The 21,086-nt window shown below is 39.1% G+C and overlaps 1 protein-coding gene across 1 annotated transcript in view; it reads left to right on the forward strand.

Annotated features, from left to right (window-relative positions):
- C7 (complement C7) overlaps positions 1 to 21,086 on the forward strand; it is a 48,010-nt gene that overhangs the window by 10,351 nt on the left and 16,573 nt on the right. Inside the window, exons 3-10 of the mRNA XM_072416642.1 lie at positions 6,585 to 6,660; positions 7,459 to 7,600; positions 9,931 to 10,072; positions 11,065 to 11,206; positions 11,390 to 11,527; positions 14,209 to 14,452; positions 15,301 to 15,414; positions 17,868 to 18,034. Of these exons, the coding sequence (XP_072272743.1) occupies positions 6,585 to 6,660; positions 7,459 to 7,600; positions 9,931 to 10,072; positions 11,065 to 11,206; positions 11,390 to 11,527; positions 14,209 to 14,452; positions 15,301 to 15,414; positions 17,868 to 18,034 (1,165 nt within the window). The remainder of the gene's footprint in view (positions 1 to 6,584; positions 6,661 to 7,458; positions 7,601 to 9,930; positions 10,073 to 11,064; positions 11,207 to 11,389; positions 11,528 to 14,208; positions 14,453 to 15,300; positions 15,415 to 17,867; positions 18,035 to 21,086) is intronic.

The raw sequence follows: 21,086 nt of genomic DNA on the forward strand, positions 1-21,086 counted from the left end.
TCTATTTCAAAATGTTTACAGGCCTACAAAAGCATTTCCCATTTGTCTTTATCTTTAGGAGCAAAAAGCTAAAGTGAACAACTATGCACCTACTTTACTGTATGGTAAATTTATGTAGTTATATAATGTGAACATGAAAAGTAAGTAAAAAAGTAAAAAGTAAAAAAGAAAAGCATGTTTTTTCATGGCAATTACATGTGTATTTGTCCTTTGATATTAGGAGGGCGGGGGGGGGGGGGGGGGGGGAATATATCTTTATAATAGAGTGATACAATCGACATAAACAAATGCAATAACATAGGCTTCCACACTTTGGGTCTGCCCTAAAGTCATGGGGTATTTTGACCATTATGCTGGACACAGCTTTTCCTAAAACAGTTTAAACAGAGCACAGCCCCATCTCACTGCGTTTCGCCATGTAACTCCTCCTCAGCTCCCTGCACTCCCTATACAGCAGAGCTCAGACTGGGGAATGATGAAGCAGCACTTAGGGATTACATACAATCCGGAGATCAGAGAGCCCTCCTGTATATAGAGTATATAGAGGTTTTTTCTATCTACAAACCAGGCTGCTATGTGACAGCACCGTATGGACCTCAGGACTGGATGGACAGATATAGAAAGCCCTCTCTGATTCATTATAAATACAATTATGGCAGCGTTGCTATGGGTTACGTCTGGAATGGGCCCCTGGTAACACTTCCAGACTCCGCGCTCCACACACAGGGACTAAGCAGAGGGCCGCGGGGACACGCACGTCATGTCAGAGACAGGAACGCGCACAAAATACCGAACAAGCTAAAAGAGGCGGAGCCAAGAGCGCACAGGGAAAGTATTAGCTGCTGTGAAGACGCTGGTTGGCTATAGACCGAGTGGGCGGGGATATAGAGCTCACCTCAGTTTAGTAAACACAGCCTTCTGTGGAATGTACAGAGACCAAGAAGTATCATCTGTCTGGTGGTAGCAACCATCTGTACATGCTTTGTCCTTTCCGACAAAGCATGTACAGACAGACCGGTCTTTATTATAAATAGGGACAGGCGATGTCCTTTCTGCAATCAGGATTCCCATCTGCCTCATAGCTCTGTGGAAATGTGAAAATTACTGATCTGTGCATGTTCATCATTGGTTTCCAGGACACCTGACAATCCTGGCTTTCTCCATGTTTGCCAGGAATGAATGGAATTGGCCAACCGTAATGGCCAAAGATCCCAACTGGCCAAAGAGAAGGAGAAAGATGGTGGAACCCATCAAGAGAATAATGACAGGTGAGTATAGCAAGGATTAGGCCTGCTTTTTTAGTGTTGGGAACAGACACATACTGTCAAGTGGAATTCTAATAACCTACTGGAGGTTCCCATGTCACCAGAGAACAAAAAGTGGGCACCCACTTTGCAGCAAGGAGCAGGAAGAGGGACCTGGCACATCACATGATCATGGAGTTAAATATCTGCCATTCATCTTAAATTAGCAATTAGTTAGGGGAGGGGCTTAATGTTTAGTGTGGAGGAGGAACCTGGACAGAGCTTTAAAGTGGAACTAAAGTCCCACTTTCCAAAATCCAACATCAGCCAGAGGGTTGTTTCAGAATGGAACAGGTGGAGTCCTTTCTACCATAACCCAACTGACCTGCCTGATGGAACCGGTGAAAAAGCTGAGCTGTTTGCTGGGAAATCCCGGCAACCCTGGCTTCCTTTGCATGCACTCAGGGCACGTGGGTTTTAGTTCCAGAACAGAAATGTAGCAGGACACCAGTGAAGTCTGAACTCTCACTTGTCAATGTTCCAGTGACTTATAATCTAGAAAAATCAGTAAAAGAATGACAGATCTGAGGCTTTCTAATCCTTTGTAGGAATATCAATCCTGGCCCAGGAACTTTAATACAAGCGGCCTGGTCACTTCTATTATTATTAATCAGGGTTTATATAGCGCCAACATATTATACGGCGCTGTACATTGCCAAGGAAAAATCTATCTATTTAATGTCAGGTGTTAATATTACGATGGTAGGAGAACAGACACAGACACCAGTTCATAGAGAGTTGCTGTTCTGATTTATTCAGAAAAGATGATGTTATTTAAACAAAGAAAAGTAGGTGGTACAGAAAAGTAATAAAATGTTTGAAATGATAAGTGACTATTCAGGAATCCCTGAATTTATGTACATGCGTGAGATTAACTTTTGACAAAAGGGCTGCTTCTCCGCATGCCGAGGTGACCGCTAGGTATCCCGGGAGGCCTTGTGCTGAGAATCAGGGGGTGGTGCTGCACCTTTTTTTTTTTTTTAGGGTGTTGGACTTTAAAAAAAACACACAGAATTTTTACCTTACATAAAAGGGTTGTCTACACTTTTATGTAAAGTGAAAATTCTGAGTTTATCTACGCTTTAACTGATATGTGCGCTTTTGTCAAGGAAATTATACCCAGCATACTCGCCCATTATGGTACACTTCTCTTACAGGTACGCCCTTCATCTGCTACTACTGAGTGGCCGCTGATAATTACCTTTTGTGCATGTGCATGTCCTAAGCACCGAGTCCATACATATTTGTGCTGGTAACAATTATTAACACATCATCTCCAGCAACTATAGCTGAAAGTTTAGATAAGCCTAATGGGAGAATACCTAAATTAGTATTAATTTTGTCCTAAAATAAAACTTTTTGTTCGATATGTCTACAGCCTGAAACTTTAGTATTACACAATTAGTGGCAGTGTGCAGAACACCACCCTTGTATATATATTCCATAAGCATGGCTTATTACAGAATGCTAATATATATAAGGAATAGAGAGAAAGTTGAGTTTTATAAGCTTGTATTATAATAGCTTACATTAGACAACATATATATCACAATATTTATCATCATCATATATAGTTTTATGGCATACAGGTAAACAGCTTAGAAAGGTTGATCCCAAGTTAAGATCACCGTGCATAGAAGTAATACAGTTGTACAATCATTTGATGTAACAGGTACATTATAATATACACAAGGTAAGTACATGAGAGTCTCTTACAATGATAGTGGTATAGGTGAAGCAAAATTTCTAATTTTCAGGCTCTTTGGATGGCTTGGGATCTGGGAAAGGTAGTAGCATATTCTATACAGGCACCTAGGACATCCCCTTCAGGACCCCCAAGAATCCCGCAGGCATACCACAGACACCTACCACAGCTTGGGCAGCCCCTAAGGACCCCATGGCTGAGCATCTCCCATTGCAGTCTAATAGCGGTTGGCAGTTAATCCGTGGGGGGATGTAACATTAATAAATAAACCTTTTATTTCATCATTACATTAGTAAAAGTGATGTTTTTAATCTCCCACCTCTCTAAATATTCATAGATGATCTTTCATACATGGATTTGGGAAAAACAATCTGCTTGATTCTGCGGTTTTCATTCAACCAATCACATTGCTCTCTCTTGAAGAAATTTGCATATGGGTAATGTTCACTACAATCACAGTTCTTTCCTTTTAATACTTATTTTTTTTCTTTTTTCTTGGTAAAAACAGATCAAAATGAAGCATATGAAATGAAGAAGTAATATTTTCGTGACTAAAAAAGATATATCTGACAAAAAAAAAAAATGTTACTCTCCATGACTTGATGAGGTCAGATTGTATAGTGGTATAAATACAGGTTGCATCATATTAGTGTTTGGGTAAGTGAGTTCAGTGGAGGGATTCTAACTGCTCAGTGTTAGCAGGTTGGATAGGAGCTCTGGAGGCAACCGAAACAGACAATTTAGGATGGGGAGGCATGCTGCCTCTATAGTCATACAATAGGAAGCTTCCATGGCTGGATGAATGAGGAGGGTACCTTGAGGTGCACACAATCCCCCCCAACATGAAGGGGAGTGGCACTCATACACACATCATAGGAATTTGAGGAATATAGCATAGGAGTAGCCTATGCATGAATGAAGCATATGCTTCTACATACACCAATGTATGGTGTAACATACACAAGCCCAGGTAAGTTGTACATTACAACCTAATTTCACCTTCCATTGCTTGGCCAATGGAGGGTGAGGTGAGGTTAAGCCATTGTAGAGGCCTCTGGTAAGAGGTGGCTTGCTTGCTTGAAACCTCAGGTGTCTCCGGCTGGACACCTGAGGCAACATGGGCCGTGGGAAGTGTTACACAACATACAAGGAGATGCATACATCATATACACACAAAAAATAGACAATTCACGAAAAAAAAAAAAAAAAAAAAATTCATTAGGGCAGAGGTTCAGCCAGTAGGTGAGCATGGCCTTCCCCATAAATTGCCTACATTGCCTGCCACATAGGTAGGATGTGAGGTGAGTGTAGATTACAACATAACTCACCTTCCACTGCAGACCGTCCAATGAGCCCCCATAGAGCTTGCTTGCTTTTTTATAACATAGCATGTTGTACAATTTTGTATTTTAGGTCAGAAAATGACCCCCTCCCCCCCCCATATTATAAACCTTTATGAAGGCTGACCCCGTGCACTTTAATGTCACATGATATGCTGCTGTCTGTGATCATTGAGTTCATGGGTTCAAATCCCAGCCAAGACACCAAGTACATGTTCTTCCTGTGTGAGGACTGTACAGCGTTGGTGTGCTTGGTGTGCGGGTCTTTGGATCATGTTTCTGTGGAATGTACAGAGACCAAGAAGTATCATCTGTCTGGTGATAGCAACCATCTGCACATGCTTTGTCCTTTCCGAAGGAAAGAAACAGCTACTGGAGGAAAGGAGGATGTTGGAAAAGGGGAAGCCGAGGAAGAGGCTAAGGCCGCAGTGGAGGAAGAGGTTGAGGAGTATGAGCAGAAGGTGGAAGAGGTGGATGAAGAAATGGTGGTTGAGTTTTAGAAAGTTCAGCTTAAACCTGTGAGAACCGTGCAAGAACCCCAAAATGTTGTGCCTGATCCCCAAAATATTGTTATAATGACAATATAATAACGTACCATACATATATATATAGTTGCATAAAAAGAATTAGGTAGTTTTTTGTATGTAGAGTTGCAAAAACGCACAACATCCTAGTATCACAATATCCTAGTGTACCATGATTAAATATAAATGATATGTATTATACACAGTATTTTTTCACATACAGTAGTTATAATAGCAGTAGCTACAATAAATGTACCTTACTTATATATGATTGCAGGAAGGGAATTCATTAAGTAGTGTTTTGTATGAAGGGTTGCAAATACACATGACGTCATGCTTTCACAATATGAATAATATATATATATATATATTACTCTTACAAATTACTATATATAATATAATTGTACTATATATAGTAATTTGTAAGAGTATAAATGTAATGATAAATATTCTTATGGGTATATGAATATTCATATCTGTGATAGTCATATTGTGAAACTAGGACGTTTTTTGAAGGACGCACTTTTTAAAACACTTTAATTTAGAGATAGATGAATGAAGCTAATTATTTTTGTGTGACCCAATTTTCATTAATGCTTTCTATTTTCCTATCTCTGTGCAAGAAATAGATTGGAACTTAACCAATACAAAAAGGCACAGAGAGTATTAAAAACATGGCGAGGACTGTATAGGACCCAAACAGTATTGCTCCTTGACCTCGTACTCCTCTTTTTTCTGATACCCTTTTCTTCCTAACTTTCTGCAAACTTCTCTACCTAAATCCCACACTCTAACAAATATTTTAAATCAATGATGCTCATATGTGATGTTCTGTCTCTGAATAGGTTATTTATTACCGGAGAGGAACGACAGTTCAACTTTAACAATATGCCTTGAATTTTATTACTAGATGTGGTGTAAAATGTCTCACATCCCATTCTAAACTCAAATGCACACATGGCTTCTAGCTGTATCTTTGCAAATTTCTACTAAAACTGATTAAAAAAAGCCATAACCCAACTTCATTCCACTGAAGATGTATTTTTGTCTTTGTAGCTCATCTAAAGAGATCTTCCCTAGCTTCCAGTCTTGTTGGGTTCTTTGCACCTATAATGGCTTGGCAAACTTTAAAGAGAAATTCCAGCGCAAGAGATATTTTTAAATTTTCTTCAATGCATGAGTGTACCAGAGTTATTAATATCATGAAACAGATTAACAGCACATATGATCTAAAAAGCATCCAAGCTGGTATTTCTTTACAGGAAGCTATTAACCTCCCTGGCAGTATTCCTGATTCCTGGCTCAGGGTGGATTTTCCATACCAAAAGCACTCGGGGTGGAATTTCCAGGGAGTTTCAAAGTCCTACCTGGTTCCCAGCGGCGTCCTCCAGCTGTGTCCGCTTTGTCCGGCAGCGATGCATGGCATCTTCTTGCCCTGGGGATGCTGATTGGGCATCTGTGTAACCTGGCGATGCCCGGCCGACATCTGCGTACCCCGCGTGTGAACATTGGGGATGCGAGGCCAGGGGAAGCAGATGCCGGGCATCTGCTCCCGAGTGTGTGGCTGGGAGGCTAGACCAGACTGGAAATTTAAAATACTAAGTAGTTTTAAATGTACTACTTTTACATTTAAAAATACTTAGTATTCATACCACCAGGGAGGTTAAATATTGACACAAGAAAAGTTATTTCCTACATTATGTCTTTTCAGCGGTAGGACACCAGTGAATTGCAAATGGAGCTCATATGGACCATGGTCAGACTGTGATGGCTGCACCAAAAAACAGGTTTGTTATTTTATTACCATGGATAGGACCCTGGGGCAAAAAAAAATAATGGGTCATCCCATTCCTTACCCATTAGATTGCTAAGTTGACCCCGCCACATCCCTATTTTGTGTTAGTATAACACTAATGATCTTTTTGGCTATCTGTAAGGGCGACATTCTTCCCACTGGCCAGCAAAGCTGGAGGCATTCTTCCCCTTGAATACAATGGTAATATATCATCAAGTGTGGATATAGAAACTATAGTAGGGGTTACCTAGGACCTGAAAAAGGAGGGGTTTTTATCCCTCATCTGTCATTTGCAATAGGGGTTGCAAATGACAGACTAATACAGGAGGGGTTTTATCACAATTAATACAATTAGGTTTACTTTTATTGGTTTTAGAATCATTTAGAAGCTGGGTGAAGGTTTAATTAAAATCCACAGTTTTTAATAGTTTAAAAACACTTAATAATAGTTTAAAAAGTGTTAAAACACTTTCAATTGTATATCTAAAAAACCCAAGGTAGCAAGTAAGTCATAGTTAGGGTTTATATGCATCTTAAGTAACCTCTTACACATTGATTTTAATAGTGCTTGTGGCCTGGTCTTAAACATTTTTGACTATAGTAGGTTCAGAAAGTGCAATGCTGAAATCCCTATTGACCTGGTTAGATGTAGGTCCATACAGAACATAGGGATACTGACAACTAAGAAATAAGCAGAAGATTACAATTATATTATAGCTATTATGTAATCATGTTATATACTGTGGTTCATGTAGTAAGTCAGGATATTCTTTTGCTTATTTATCTGCAGACCCGTAGACGTACTATTGAACTGTTTGCCCAGTTTGGAGGTATAGAATGCAGTGGAAGCCCTTATGAAATCCGTCCTTGTGTTCCTACCAAGGGCTGTCCTATAGAGGATGGATGTGGAGAAAGATTTCGATGTTCATCAGGTAATTTTCTTTTATTTACTGCATTGAATACTGCGGTAGCTTATGTATTGAAAGGCACAACAATTGGTGCACATGTATCCATTTTGTATTGCAAACCCAATACTTTACCCATCCTCTACTGAAGAAATTGCAAGCAATTAGTATATACCTTTTGCAGGTTCTCCCACCTCCCAAAAGAAGCCCCCCAAAGTCAGATGTATGTTTCAAAAATCTGAGACAGTCAAAATTATATAGGGCTAAATACAACCCCCACCCCACACCCCAATATGACAGTGTGGCTGTTGCCCACCTAGGCAGTAATTGCTGCATTGTTGGAAGGCAACTATGTTGAATGTTCCTCTATTCTTGAAAGTACCGGGTATCTCACAATCTACAAATTAGGACAGAGAGGGAGTACAGGGAAGGTAAGTATTCTCTTCTTATGACACCTTCTATATCAGTGGCCGCCAACCTTTTGGAGCTCATGGATCACTACATTTTCGGACTCTGGACCGCACATACGGGAAAACAGTAACCGCACCACAATTTCACTACCAGTCCAAACATAGCGTTATTGTAATTGTTTAGATTTGAACACTTTGAATAAGAAATGCCAAAAATGCAAAATGCTATACCATTCCTTTCCGAATGAAAGTATATGGAAAATTAAATATTTTGGGGACATTTCTCCACAAATCAACTCTTCTTGATTCTTTAGCTGGTATTAACTGTATATAAAACAGGGAATCTAACATTCTGTTACACATTCCCTGGTGGGAATCATTTACTGCCATTTAAACACATGGACCTGAATTAAAAGTGTACGCTAGAGGGAATGTTGGATACCCTGTTTAATAAATAGAGCCCAAATGTCAGCTTTTCCTTTATTTTTAGTTCAACCAACAACGTTTTTTAAGACAAATATGGAAAGTGTAGAATGTGCTCTGTATGGGGTGCCCTATTTTCAAAGAGGGACCAATAGATCTTATAAAAGGGAAAGGTTTATTTACAGATTAGGATATTTATATACATATTATTTACAAGAAGAGAAGATGGTAAATGGTACATAGGAAAGGGGTGGGAGAAAAAACGGGTCCAGCTCTATACCTAGCACGTGGTCATTCTCACTCAAAACCACACAAGCCAGGGTTTTCTCTCTTTAAACCACTGTCATCTGCAAGTCCAGAGCAAATCATTGTTAACCCCCTTAGCGTTCCAATTCTGTGCAAATTTCCATGCAAAAAGTGTTTTTTTTTTTTTGCATGGAAATTTATTTTACTTTTTTTTAATACATTTAATACCATTAATAATAAACTTAAAAAAAACACAAAAATCTGTAAAAAATTAAAAAAAATTAAAACATGTAATATAAGTTTGCAGTAGCATATATAATATAATTATTTATATATTATATGAATATTTCTTTGTATTGGAATCAATACAGTTATTTTGTGTTGAATGCAATACAAATTTTTAAAATTTCCCGCCAAGTCCCACACAGAAGCATGTACCGACGTCACTAGGAAACCCCAAAGATCGAATCGACACACGGCTAAAGATCAGAAGAGCTGGGCGTGGACCCCGGGGGACAGCGACAGAACAAGGTAAATGGTTTTTTTTGTTTAAAGTGACCCCGAGTGTGACTCGGGATTACCGCATTTTGCAAGTAAAATCCACCCCAAGTCGACTCGGGATTACCGCTAGTGGGGGTAATCTGTTCTTGGTGAAGTTTGCTCAAGAAGTCACACAGTTTGTCCTTGTCCCAGGCTTGAGATTGTCATCACAGACCCTTGACCCCTCCAGGAAGACTGAAGCAATAGTAAGCTGGTTTGGACAGGAACTACTAGCAGGTGGTCAACATGGCCAATGCCAATCCTCAGGCTTCCACTTATTGAAGATATCGTTATTTACAAATCATATTCATAAGAATTTTAGTCACTTCCAACAGAAATTTTTTTAACTTTGATTTTAGATGCATTTGAAAAATGGAAACTATTACTTTGTATATGCAGTTTGTTTATCCTTTTTTCTACAATTTATGTGTATTATAGCGTTTTTTTTTATACATATCTATTTTTTGTTTAAATTTAAAAAAAGCTGAGAATGTTAAAGTTGGAAAGTTAAATCTTTATCGGTACTGCTTAGGCACCAATAACATTTTAGATGTTCCCTATAAGATAGCAAACTTTCACTTCTTTAGGTGTCTAGTCCCCTTTAATCTATTTTTATTGGCAGGATGAAAATTTGCAAAATGAGAGAAGCGGAGACACTTGGTGGTGTAAATGGAATAAGAATTGAGGGATTCATTAATGATTTATGTGATACGTAATTTAACATTTATTGGTTTTAAGGTCAGTGCATTAGCCAGGCTCTGGTATGCAATGGAGATCATGACTGTGAGGAAGATAGCTCTGACGAAGCTAACTGTGAAGTGCGTCACAAGGTTTGCGATACTGACAAATACGCTCCAAACACGGAACTTACTGGGACAGGGTAAGATAAATGATTTTCTCATTTACTTTATCAACAATTATTGAATGGCATCTGTAAGGGTGCCATTGTTTCCACTGGCCAGCAATAGGCATTCCTCTTACTGACCACCACACCAATGTACTGTGAGCTGCGGATATAATGAGGTGATAGAGGGGAGTGCTATGGTGGTACTAGATTGTAAGCTCTTCGGGGCAGGGTCCTCTCCTCCTGTTTCACGGTCTGTATTAGTCTGTCATTTGCAATCCCTATTTAATGTACAGCGCTGCGTAATATGTTAGCGCTATATAAATCCTGTTTAATAATAATAATAATAATAGGAAGGGAGCTACGTTTGTCTGGATATGAGTTTTAAATTGAATTAGTAATTAATGCATATCTTTAATAATTTAAATCTTTACTATGGAACATATAAAATTGTGACATATTACTAAAACGACTTGTTTTTTATTATTTGCTTGTATTTTCTCCCTGTCAAAGCAGAGCATCCTTTAGCAGCCTTTTAACCCTGTTTTTTTGAGTCTTGTTTTTTTGTGTCTGTAATAGGCACTGAGCTCAGGTGCTCAAACATTCAGACACTAAAAAATACAGGGTTAAAAGGATGCTAAAGGTTTTCTTAATTGACAATGTCATGCTTTTTAATAATAATCAGCCTGGAGAGAGTGTCAGTTATTATTTTTGAGAAGCAGGACAGTCTTCCTGGTAGCATTCTGACACTAGGCTGAGAGTTCTACTATGACTGGGAGAGAAAACATGCAGATATCAGCACACAAAGCTATCACTGAGAGGTAAGGCTGCACTACTACAAAATGTTGGATTGAAGATTCGGATTCATTCAAATTCTCATTCTAATGCTGATGCAGAACACTAAGAAAAAAGCTGTCCATCTGCCTAAAAGAATATTGCTTCCTGACTGCATGGGTTCACAAGCCCTTACTGTTTGTGCATTATTACAGCTTACTTATGTTTTAAATTGTGTACAAAATCTCTTTTAGATTTGACGCTGTCACACAAACACGCAAAACGAGCAGTGTCATTCACACAAAGAGTTTTGGCGGGAAGTGTCGGAAGGTCTTTAGTGGTGATAACAGAGAATACTTTAGGCTAAGTGATAATGTCCTCACCTACACCTTTCAGGTAAGTCTAGTGGTCAATTTTATTTTAAAAAATCTAGCAAAATCAACCCCTTAGTGGCACATTTTGCCCTAGAAAAACATACACAAAAAAGAGTAAACATTTTATTATTAAAGCATTTTGTTTTTGTTTTATTATTTGAGCTTTACATTGTATGCATTAACTCTCCTTATCTATTTTTGATAGGTGGAAGCAAAAAATGATTTCACTTATGACTTTTATAACAGCAGCTGGTCCTATATAAAAACTACCGAGTCCCACACTAGATCTAACTATGGATACAATGCAGACCACAACACTCAGTTCAGCCAAACCAAAGAAAAGGTAAGAAACTGTGAACATGAACTGCTATACAGACATAGATTTAATGTCCTATTGTGGACTTGTATACACTACACATGCTTCACCTTGTTTTTATACAAATACCAATCACATGATAATCAAATATTCAGATTTATCAAGAAAAAAAGTTTAGACACTAAAAATCTTAAGACTTAGTTCAGACTGGTGGTGAGGTGGCGGTGAGGTTACTGCTTCCACGCACTAATGAGCTGTGCCTGTAGTTAAATGTAATTTCTCACTTGTGGTTGCCCATAGGAAGCATTAGTTAGTTAGTTAGTAAGTTCAGTACCCTCCATTGTGGCTCACAGTAAAATTTTCAGCCGCTGTGCAGCATTTGGGATGGTCGAGTGGTGGGCAAGGTGCCGACAAATGCTTGTTCCCACTGCTTGTCAGAACTGCAACCTTCCCTTCAGTCTTGCACCATTGTACAGGCTTCTCCCTGAAATGATATTGCATATTCTGATTTCACTGCACACTGTGAGCCTCTCTCAGAGTGCATTAAAAGCTGCAGCAATTCAGATTGTGCTCAGCCTCATGACTAGGCTGAAGGATGTCCAGCATCATTTAGTCCTTTCTTCTCCAGCCCGATTGTCCCTAGTCCATCCCTATCAATTATTATATTTCAGTTTTTTTCTAATATGAAGGCTCAGCATTTCTTTATCTAGGGAGATAGGGTGCTGTGATGTTTCTAGAATATTATTTGGAATTCCTTGCCAACCTCTTTCACCAGCCATGATCTACCTGCATTGCTTAGAGAAGCAGAACCCCTTTGATGTCATCATGTACAATACAGGATCAGCAGTCCAGCATTGTGTGGTGGAACACCATGGGAGTTTCCACAACCTATTGGAGAGTCACCCAGTCACATTTTTTCACTTGATCTTTGATAAAAATAGAATCAGAATTCAGGCTGACTGATTCTCTCCTAAGTTTCTTTCAATGGTAATTCCTCCTCACCCACTCTCCTCCCTGTTGGTGTTCCCCAAGGGTCAGTCCTTGGACCGGTTCTCTTTTCTCTGTACACCTCCTCTCTCGGTAGTCTCATATCCTCCTTTGGCTTACAGTACCATCTGTATGCTGATGACACTCAAATCTATCTGTCCACCCCTGACCTGTCCCCCTCAGTCCTGGATAAGGTCTCATGCTGCCTGTCAGCCATCTCCTCATGGATGTCTGACCGATTCCTGAAACTCAACCTGGATAAAACAGAACTCATCATCATCCCCCCCTCAAATTCCAAATCCCCCCCTGACATATATTTAACTGTTAACAACACTGTTATTCGGCCCTCCCCTCAGGCACGTTGTCTTGGTGTCACCTTTGACTCGGCCCTCTCATTTACCCCCCATATTCAGAACATTTCCAGGTCCTGTCACTTTCAGCTACGCAACATCTCCAAAATCCGCCCCTACCTGTCCCCTGAGACCACCAAACTGCTTGTACATGCTCTTATCATCTCTCGTCTGGACTACTGTAACATTCTTCTCGCTGGTATTCCACTAACCCGACTCTCCCCTCTACAATCTATTATGAATGCTGCAGCCAGACTCATCCATCCTTCCCACCACTCCTCTTCCGCTGCATCTCTTTGTAGTTCTCTTCATTGGCTTCCATTTCACCTTAGAATCAAATTCAAGCTCCTGTGCTTTGCCTTCAAATCCCTCCACAGTTCTTGTCCCACTTACCTTTCTGATCTCAAAGAAAAATACTCCCCTAGCTGCTCTCTCCGCTCCTCCAATGACCTACTACTGACTTCCTCACTCATAACCTCATCATATGCAGAGCTCCAAGACTTTTCTAGAAATCCCCCAATTCTCTGCAATGGTCTTCCCCGTCCTATTTCAAACTTGCCTACCCATCTTCTTCTGTGTTTTGAAACCGTTACTATTTCTCACCACTACATTTCTCCCCTTCTATTGTGTGTTACTTCCCCCACCTCCTAGATTGTAAGCTCTTCGGGGCAGGGTCCTCTACTCCAGTGTCACTGTCTGTATTAGTTTGTCATTTGCAATCCCTATTTAGTGTACAGCGCTGTGTAATATGTTGGCGCTATATAAATCCTGTTTATTATTATTATTAATAATAATAATAATAATAATAAGCAGGGGTCACAGGACCAAATTCCTAGGATTTTTGGCAATGTGATCAGAATCCCCAATCTGCGCTCCAAGGATTTTACGAGCTTCATTATCAGGTATTTATATAGCACCAACATATGGAGCGATATACACAGCCACGTCACTAAATGTCCGTCCAAAGAGCTCACAATCTAATGCCTCTACCATAGTCTAAGTCTAATGTCACTAACATAGTATATAGACATTTTTATTTGGAGGAAGCCTATTACCCTACTAGAGTATTTGTTCTTTTCTGTCTTTTCATGCACAAAGGAAACTGATTCCCAAACCAATTTAACATTGTGTCAGTTAATTCTATTACATTATTTTTTTTCGGTGCATTGCACAATGATATATTTTCTGCTTATTTTATTAGTGTGAGACTATGCTCCTAGCTCCAAAATATGACGTACATGAACACTATTACTGCAGGAGAAATGTGTTATAATTCTATAGATTACTCAACTCTTTCATTAAAGAAGCTTTCTGAAACCATTTTTGCATTGACAGATGTGTTATATTTTAATGTATGCTTATTGTCTGCAGAGCTACCAGTACCTGGTTATCAGGAATTCTGTGGAAGTGGCCCAATTCATCAATAACAATCCAGAATTTTTAACCCTTGCTGAACCGTTCTGGAAAGAACTTTTTAACCTCCCTTCGGTTTATGAATACAGCGCTTACCGAAAGCTCATAGATGATTACGGGACACATTATCTGCAGTCTGGATCTATGGGAGGAGAATATGAATTTAGATTCTACTTGGAGACTGCAAAAATGACCCAAAATGGTATAGTTTTGTCTTACTTGCTATTTATATTAAAAGAAACCTATGCTATGCTAGTTCCCTGATTGTATGTGACTTCAAAACTACTGAGTTTATTAATTCAGAACGTGTATGTAGCTAGAGTAAAGTCAAACCACTGATCTGTATTATTGCTATGGGTCAGTAACTCAGAGCTTGATTTATTAAAGCTCTCCAAGACTGGAGAAGTTAGACCTTTCAATGGGGGAACCTGGGTGATCTAGCAAACCTGCACATGGATTGCTTAGAATCATTTGCTATTAGTTAGCAAAGATTTTCAGTCACTCAGGTTAGCCAATGATAGTCTATCTTCTCTAGTCATGGAGCGCTTTCAATAATCTACAGTTTTTTTATGTATATATTACATATCACTAATATATTAGTGCCTGGCCATGATCATGTAAATACTCAAAGGAGCTCACAATCTATATTCCTACTATAGTCTATAACCATTTTTTGGAGGCAAGCCATTTAACCTAAGAACATGCAGATACCTGAGCACCTAGTGCCACAAGGAAAGAGTTGTAGCCACTGAGCCACCAATCTTTCCCAGTATACAAATATTTTTTTGCATGTAAAGTAAATGTAACAAACTACTGTTGTTCACTTACAGTTGGCGGATGACAAATACTAAATGGCAAAAGTTACAGAGTATACAGAAATAATAAAGAGAAGGGTTATAAAATTCCTCCTTATATTTAAAACATGGCTTATTGAAGAGGTTTAAGCGAGTTTGAGAGTTTTCATTACCGCAAACTGTAAAAGAGTTCTGATGCTCAACCACAAAGTTGAAGTGTTTTTGCCAATTCTTTTTTTTTTCCTTCCTTTCACAGGTGTGACGTTCAGTGATGTAACTAAATGTACTTCATCCAAAGGAGGTTTTTTAATATTTAGTTATTCCAAATCGGAGTGCAAAAGGACAGTTGAAACGATAAAGTCTTCATCTGGTGCGTATATGTATAAAGTCTTGGATGTTAGTTCTCATTTTTCTATAGACATGTGTCATGAACTGCTTCTGGGCAGATAGAGACATCATCATGAGTGTATGGCATACAAAAAACTCAGTTTTGCAACGACAATTTATTGCCTTATCCTATAGTAATCACATATGGTTTGGGGTCAGAGCAATTTCCGCCAATAGGATTTACTGCTCACATTTCACATTTGTGTAGCAGCAATGACATTTCTTCATTTAAAAAAAGCCATACGAATAAAAGAATACTTTGATCCAAATGAAAAAATAAAGTACAATTTAGTTAGCCTACCTGCCTACCTGCCTACCTGCCTGGTGTTCTGTTCTTTATAGCTCTATTGTTAGTCAGATTCAAAAAAGACAACCTCAAAAAAAATAAAAAATAAAGAAACACACTTGAAAACCTTCATATTATAGAAAGAAAACTTGAAAAACTTGAAGTTGATCCAGAGAAAGGCAAAAAAAGAAGAAAAAACTCTTATAAATCATGGTATAATGTACTATAATTTTTATTATGATCAGATTCTTTGGATCAACAGCCTCTGGTGTCATCAACGGCTTCATGTTCAAAAAAACTATGTATAGCGCCCTATCCCTCTTATCAGCTATGATTTGTATAGAGCACGTTGTCTTGGCGTCACCTTTGATTCTGCTCTCTCATTTACCCCCCATATTCAGAACATTTCCAGGTCCTGTCATTTTCACCTGCACAACATCTCCAAAACCTCCCCCTACCTGTCCCCTGAGACCACCAAACTCCTTGTACACGCTCTTATCATCTTTCGTCTGGACTACTGTAACCTCCTCCTCTTTGGTATTCCACTAACCCGACTCTCTCCTCTACAATCTATTATGAATGCTGCAGCCAGACTCATCCATCCTTCCCTCCGCTCCTCTTCTGCTGCATCTCTTTGTAGTTCTCTCCATTGGCTTGCTTTTCACCTTAGAATCAAATTTAAGCTCCTGTGCTTTGCCTTCAAATCCCTCCACAGGTATTGTCCCACTTACATTTCTGACCTGGTAGAAAAATACACCCCAGCCGCGCTCTCCGCTCCTCCAATGACCTACTATTGACTTCCTCACTCATAACCTCATCACACGCACGGATACAAGACTTCTCTAGAGCTGCCCCAACTCTCTGGAATGGTCTTCCTCATCCTATTCGGCTTGCTCCTACTTTCTGCTCATTTAAAAGAGCACTCAAAACCCATTTTTTCAAACTTGCCTACCCATCTTCTGTCTTTCGAAACTGTCACTACTTCCCACCACTACATATCTCCCATCCTATTGTGTGTTACTCCCCCACCTACTGGATTGTAAGCTCTTCGGGGCAGGGTCCTCTCCTCCTGTATCACTGTCTGTGTTTGTGTGTCATTTTCAACCCCTATTTAATGTACAGCGCTACGTAATATGTCGGCGCTATTTAAATCCCGTATAATAATAATATTAATACCCTGACTCTCTCCTCTACAATCTAATATGAACGCTGCAGCCAGACTCATCCATTCTTCCCACCGCTCTTCTTCTGCTGCATCTTTTTGTAGTTCTTTTCATTGTCTTCCATTTCACCTTAGAATCAAATTCAAGCTCCTGTGCTTTGCCTTCAAATCCCTCCACAGTTCTTGTCCCACTCACCTTTCTAACCTAATAGAAAAATACCCCCCTAGCCGCTCTCTTCTCTCCTTCAATGACCTACTAATGACTTCCTCACTGTTTATCCCACCTTCTAAATTGTAAGCTCTTCAGGGCAGGGTCCTCTTTTCCTGCGTAATATGTTGGCGCTATATAAATACCGTTTATTTATAATAATATCACTGGGTATAAAGCAAAGGGTGCAATAAAACAGACATTTTTGAATAAAACAATCATTATCAAGTTGAAGACAGAGAAAAGAAAAAAACAAAAAACAAATCTTAGCAAATTAAATTTAAGCCTCAATCTTTCCAGTCATTTCCATTAGAATAATTTCCACTGGGACATTATTTACCTTACAATAATAGGAAGTAATGTAATCATTAAAGTAATCAGTTAGGCTGTTTGTGACATCCTTAGGGGTGATAGTAAGCACCTCTATCAACCATAAATGTTCACATGGGGATCGCTTGTGACTGTCAGGTGGGTTTCAGCCACTGGAAGGGTGATATCACACAGGCAAAACCAGAATCTGAACTCAACTTCTATTATCAGTAGAAGTAATTGCTATGTAGACTGAATTGCTGCTGATACATAATTTCTAGTGTAGAAGAGAAGGACAGCCAGATATTGCTAGCCCACGCAGCAAGAAAATAATGTTATAAGATAAGATCATTTAATTTGTAGTGGTTCGGCTTGATTTACAGTTTTGCAGTATTTGACCATGTGATGAGACTTAATTATTTCTGTTTTGTTCACACAATTAAAGTGATATTGTTGCTTGTTTCTTGATAGGTTCCAACGACCAAGAGGTTCGTGGTCAGGCAGTTGTGAAGGGTGGAGAACCAAAATTCATCTCTGCCCTCAGTTATTTCTCCTTGACCAATCCTGCAGACAATAAGAAGCATTATGCCAACTGGGCGGGCTCGGTGACAAATCTTCCAACTGTTATTAAATATAAGGTCAGTGCTATTTGTAAGCATTACCTCCAAACTTAACACATTGCTCGTATTAAGACATCATCTTTCATCAGACTCAGCAGAACATCATCATTCTAGAAATTCAGACAACATCATTTTTTAGAAGTCTTATGGGTGAAAAGTGAATACACAGAATCCATTGATGTATTGTCATTTTTGAGGGATAGAAATGTTGATGAATAACTTGTAACTAACTTAGACTAATGAAATATTGGCAATGAGTGATGGGAAGACTGAAGAGTGAAAACTGATGAATGACACAAATGACTGATTAGGCATGGACAAAAAAGTATAAACGTGAGCAGGAGAGAATAAACAGGTAGTAGCTGGAAATTATAAAGATTGATGACTGTCAGACCTAATACAAAGGAGCTTGTATGGCTTTAGAATATTGAACAATTTCATTTCTTGAACACTATCAGAAACTGCAGCTTTGAGCTGCTTTTTTTTAACATCCTTCTTGAGTTTTGAACAATTTCTTTTCTTTGAACACCATCAGAAACGGCAGCTTTGGGCTGCTTCTTTTCAAAATCCTTCACGAGTTTCAAACAATTTCTTTTCTTTAAACACCATCAGAAACTAAGCTTTTGGTCTGCTTTCTTTCAAAATTCCTCTCCTGTGAATGGTACAAAATTGTAAAGTTGTACTGGTTATAAACATCTTGTACTAGTTCAAAAGTTTGAGTTATTCCTGCAGTTCTGGAAAAGAGCTGTGATCAACGCATCCTGTACAAACATGGCGATCAAAATTAGACCCATGAAAAGACTTTGGCATTTAGTACTTATAAATACCTATGGCATTTGTAGATCACTACAAAGCAAACAATGCAAAAAGGAAAAAATAGGGAGAAACGTATCTGTATTATATACTTCACTATAAGTAAAATAAAGCTGTTGGAAGGAGATTTCATTAGACTCCTCTAAAAACAAAAAGTACACAAATGCTCACTGGTGCAAGCCTACGAAAGAGATCTAGTTTAAATTGCGCTTATTCCTGTCTAAAATAATAAAAGCAGAGGACTTATGTACTGTCCAAATATACTGAGAAGCCAAACAGGAAGAACACAACCATGGTACCTGGGCTTTTAAGTGTAGGGGTCATTTCGGACTTGTGGTGAGCCACAGTGTTCTGTATCGGGCTCAACTGTGGTCCCAACGGTTGTGTACTATATTTTGCATACCACTGCACATGTTACATCTGGTGGTATAAAACTGCACAGCTGGCATCTTCTGGGTGCTTAGCAAACTGCTGCTTTCAGCCTGGCAGTGGAAAACTGCACCGCGGATAACAAGATTTGCTCACAACTGCAGGTGCAGTTGTTGTTTGGAGAGTTTGCGGCACACCTGTGCAAAAATCTGGTTACCTGTGGTGCAATTTGCCAGTCCCAAGATCACATCAACAGTTTGCTGAGCGCCCAGGAGATGCCAGCTGTGCAGTTTTACACCACAGGTGGGAAAGAACCATGAATATCCCCTACACTATGTTGATGTAACTATTGGGTAATGGATAATCTGGTATTTGTTATTTTTCTAAAAATTAAGACAATGTAGCCATTAGTAATATATCAGCTGTTTCCAGAAAACTCCTTCATTGTTTGTGTGAAATTTTCTGTAAAACTTAGTTGTAGGGCAAAGCAAGTTTTGCCAGGAGCATAGGACAACATTGAAAAAAACTGGTTTAGGTTTAGAGTAAGAATCATGTAACCTGTGCGGAGATACATATCATATATCCTTCTATATCAGGGGTGTCAAGCTCTGTCCTGCAACGTCCTTTTTTTGGCCCCCAAAACGAATCCTAAATATGAATTGCAGCTGGTCTGCCGCTGCATTGAAATAGCGCTGCATCTATGGACCAGCGGCCTCTATGCGTGGCCCCGCATTGGACTGTTTTATAGACGCAAGTAATGTTGGGAATTGTAGTAGCGGTATCACTCGTCTATAGAACTTCGGCCCCTGCATGGCCCTGCATTGGACTGTTTTATAGATGCAGGGAATTGTAGTAGAGGTGCTAAAAAAAGCAGTTTTTAAAAAAAAAGTTTTTAACTTTTGCCTGTGACTTTGTCTTTTTGTCCCTCTGTGTATTTGAGTTTGACACCCCTGTTCTATATGTTCTTTTTCCAAACTTTGTCTTCTGGTTGGGGTAGCAGTTCAGTGAGAATCCCTTGGTACTTTGGCAAATACTGAAATGGCTAGGCTTGTCAAATGACTAAGAGAAAGGCAGTTCATAATGAACAAAACAATTCGCGGAGCACAAGAATGGCCTCATACATCCATTGCATTTTTTATCAATCCCTTTCTGCAGAACTATTTCCTGAGTTAATTATTTATGTAGTGAATGAGGTGTTTTTCCTATGTGGGATTCAGAAGCAGTGCAAACAATGGAAGATATTTTAAGCCATACACCATCACGCTTGCCTTTATTTCAGCAAGCGGCATATGACAGTACCATTCATCATGCCTTACATAGCCAGACATTTCAACACCTTTTGCATTTGGGAATATGGAAGACAAAAAGTAATTAGGGATCTGACAGAAATAGTGATGACCTTTCTGTGTGATCAATGATATTGCTTGAAATATGTTTATCAATGTTATTATCATTCAGTTCACATCTCTTGCACACCGCTTGCTTACTTTGTTGAGCCTGATGTGATCTGTGCATGGTATAGGCCTGACAATGGTTTTTAGTGACTTGATTAGGTCATTCTTGCCTCAGTTAAAGGGGAACTACACAGCGGTGTCAGGAAGTGTACATTTCGGGCTATCACTTTACAACTTTACAGAAAAGAAGTTCTTCAAGTAACTTTTGTATTTTGCTTTCTGTGCCATATTTTCATTATAGCTATTTAGTTACAGTCTTGGAAGCATATACTTTAGCCGATATCCTTATATCACTGTGTGTAATTTCTTTCTTACTGGAAGGCTGCAGAGATAAATTCAGTTTTAGGATAGGCAGTTTAAAGATTGTTTTATAGTAAAGGAGATCTAAAACCACTGTCATTGATGGACATTCCCATTCTGAAACCATGGCAGCT

Source organism: Pyxicephalus adspersus, chromosome 6, assembly GCF_032062135.1.
Source record: "Pyxicephalus adspersus chromosome 6, UCB_Pads_2.0, whole genome shotgun sequence".
Lineage (NCBI taxonomy): Eukaryota > Metazoa > Chordata > Amphibia > Anura > Pyxicephalidae > Pyxicephalus > Pyxicephalus adspersus.